At 36.4% G+C, this 2,257-nt stretch overlaps 1 protein-coding gene across 1 annotated transcript in view; it reads left to right on the forward strand.

The window, feature by feature from the left end:
- LOC106110650 (F-box/WD repeat-containing protein 11) overlaps window positions 1–2,253 on the forward strand; it is a gene marked incomplete at its 3' end in the record, with an annotated part of 17,658 nt that extends 15,405 nt beyond the window's left edge. Inside the window, exons 9-11 of the mRNA XM_013292539.1 lie at window positions 242–249; window positions 603–720; window positions 2,157–2,253. Of these exons, the coding sequence (XP_013147993.1) occupies window positions 242–249; window positions 603–720; window positions 2,157–2,253 (223 nt within the window). The remainder of the gene's footprint in view (window positions 1–241; window positions 250–602; window positions 721–2,156) is intronic.
- Between the last annotated feature and the right edge of the window lie 4 nt (window positions 2,254–2,257).

Here is a 2,257-nt window from a genome sequence, read left to right on the forward strand (position 1 = left end):
ATACTTCGATTAGGCTGTTTTGTGATTTTATAGTGGAATTAGTGTGGTTTAGCCAAATTTTTTGACTAAATTAGGTGAATTTGTAGTAGATTTAGGCAATTTTTGTGGTTTTTAAGGCAATTTTATAGTTTTGAAGGCAATTTTATAGTTTTAAGGCAATCTTGTAGGTTAGGCAATTTTGTAGTTTTAAGGCAATCTTTTAGTTCAGGCAATTTTGTAGTTTTTTCAAACGATTTTGTAGGTTTTAAGGCAATTTTGTAGTTTTTAAGGCAATTATGTACATAGTTAGGTGATTTTATACTCGATTTAGGCAATTTCAAGTTCCAGTATTTTATTTTTGAACTATACATACAATGTTTTCAAAGTATAACTTGTATAGTTAAAATATTTTACCGCTTTTAAAAGAAAAATACCTGTACTGATGAACACGATATTTTAAAGTAGTTAACGTGGTACAAAGTATTTTTTGATATCCTAGGTTTTATTAGATTTTTGGCTGAAATACGAACATTAGGCGACCATTAGTAATATTAAATCAAGAAGATTAAGCACATAAAGATTTAATTCCTAAATATGTTGTAAATATTTGTATTTGATTCCAGTTTCGACAACAAGCGGATAGTAAGCGGCGCGTACGACGGCAAGATCAAAGTGTGGGACCTTCGCGCGGCGCTCGACGTGCGCACGCCGCACCAGGACCTCTGCCTGCGCACACTGGTCGTAAGTTATCACCGGGGACATGACACACAGGACATACATGACACACATGACATACATGACATACATGACATACATGACACTCATGACATACGTCAAACATATGACATACATGACATACGTCAAACACGTGACATACATGAAAACATGGCATACATGACACACATGACATACATGACAAACTGACACACTGACACAAACAACCTCGGGAGTAACAGCCCTGAGTTGACATTAATGATTGAATGCTTCTCAAGAATTCAATATGACCTTGAGATATGACACACGTGTCACATTGATAAAAACCCTCGGGTGTAACAGCCCTGAGGAGTTGATCAATAACACACTAAGACCTGATCCATAGTAAATCAAGCAATATGATCATGCGTGATGACACACATGACACTCTTAACAATCCTAACACTCCTCGGGAGTAACAACCCTGAGTTGACATCAATGATACAATAAGACTGCTCTTGGGGAGTTTAAAATAACCTTGAGAAGACATGACATATAATGACATAACAGCTCTGACAAGTTGACATCAGTGATACACTAAGACTGCTCTTCGGGAGTTAAAAATAACCTTGAAAGGACATGACACACATGACACATAATGACACTTAACAGCTCTGACGAGTTTACATTAATAATATACCAAAACTGCTCTTCGGGAGTTCAAAATAACCTTGGGCAGGCATGACACTCATGACAATAGACCTGACGCGTTGACATCAATGATGTCACTATGACTGCTCCACAGAAGTTCCAGTAATAGGACCTTCAGTAATCATGACACTCACTGACACACTCAATGCTCCTCGGGTGGAACAGTTGAGTTGACATACATTAATGACACACAGACACTTTTAATATCGCTTTTTAAGAAGTACCACAAGCACCATGACTTGTGATGACACTCTATCAAACCCTCATAAGCTACTTATTTAATAAAGGGTGACAAGACACTACATAAAGACAAAATATTAATAATTTTGAAGCCTATGACACTCGGGGGAAGAATACTAATCGAATGACACCTCACTCGTTCATAGTTCAGTTGTTTATGGTACAGGTTACATATAAACATCTTACTAATTGCTTTTGGATGGATGGATGTTTGTTAATATATATCTCTAGGCTCAACGGAAGTCGATGAAATTAGTCACAGATTTAGAACAGTCTGTAATACAAAGGCTAGTTAAGTTTTTAAGTAAAAGTACATATTGTAGGTATTTATACTAATGTTATAAAAAAAAGATTTGAATTTTTTTACGTATGGATATAACTCAAAAACTACTGGACCAGTTTCTAAATTCTTTCATCATAAAAAACTCACGTTCTATCACTATTTTTTAAGTCCTTGCAGACGAAGTAGTGGTCAACAGCTAGTATATTGTACATATATATAAAAATGTAACAATTTAAATTCTCAATTACAGGAGCACACGGGTCGAGTGTTCCGCCTCCAGTTCGACGAGTTCCAGATAGTGTCGTCATCACACGACGACACTATCCTGGTGTGGGACTTCCTGAACTGCGG

Source organism: Papilio polytes, unplaced genomic scaffold (genome assembly GCF_000836215.1).
Source record: "Papilio polytes unplaced genomic scaffold, Ppol_1.0 DF824208.1, whole genome shotgun sequence".
NCBI lineage: Eukaryota > Metazoa > Arthropoda > Insecta > Lepidoptera > Papilionidae > Papilio > Papilio polytes.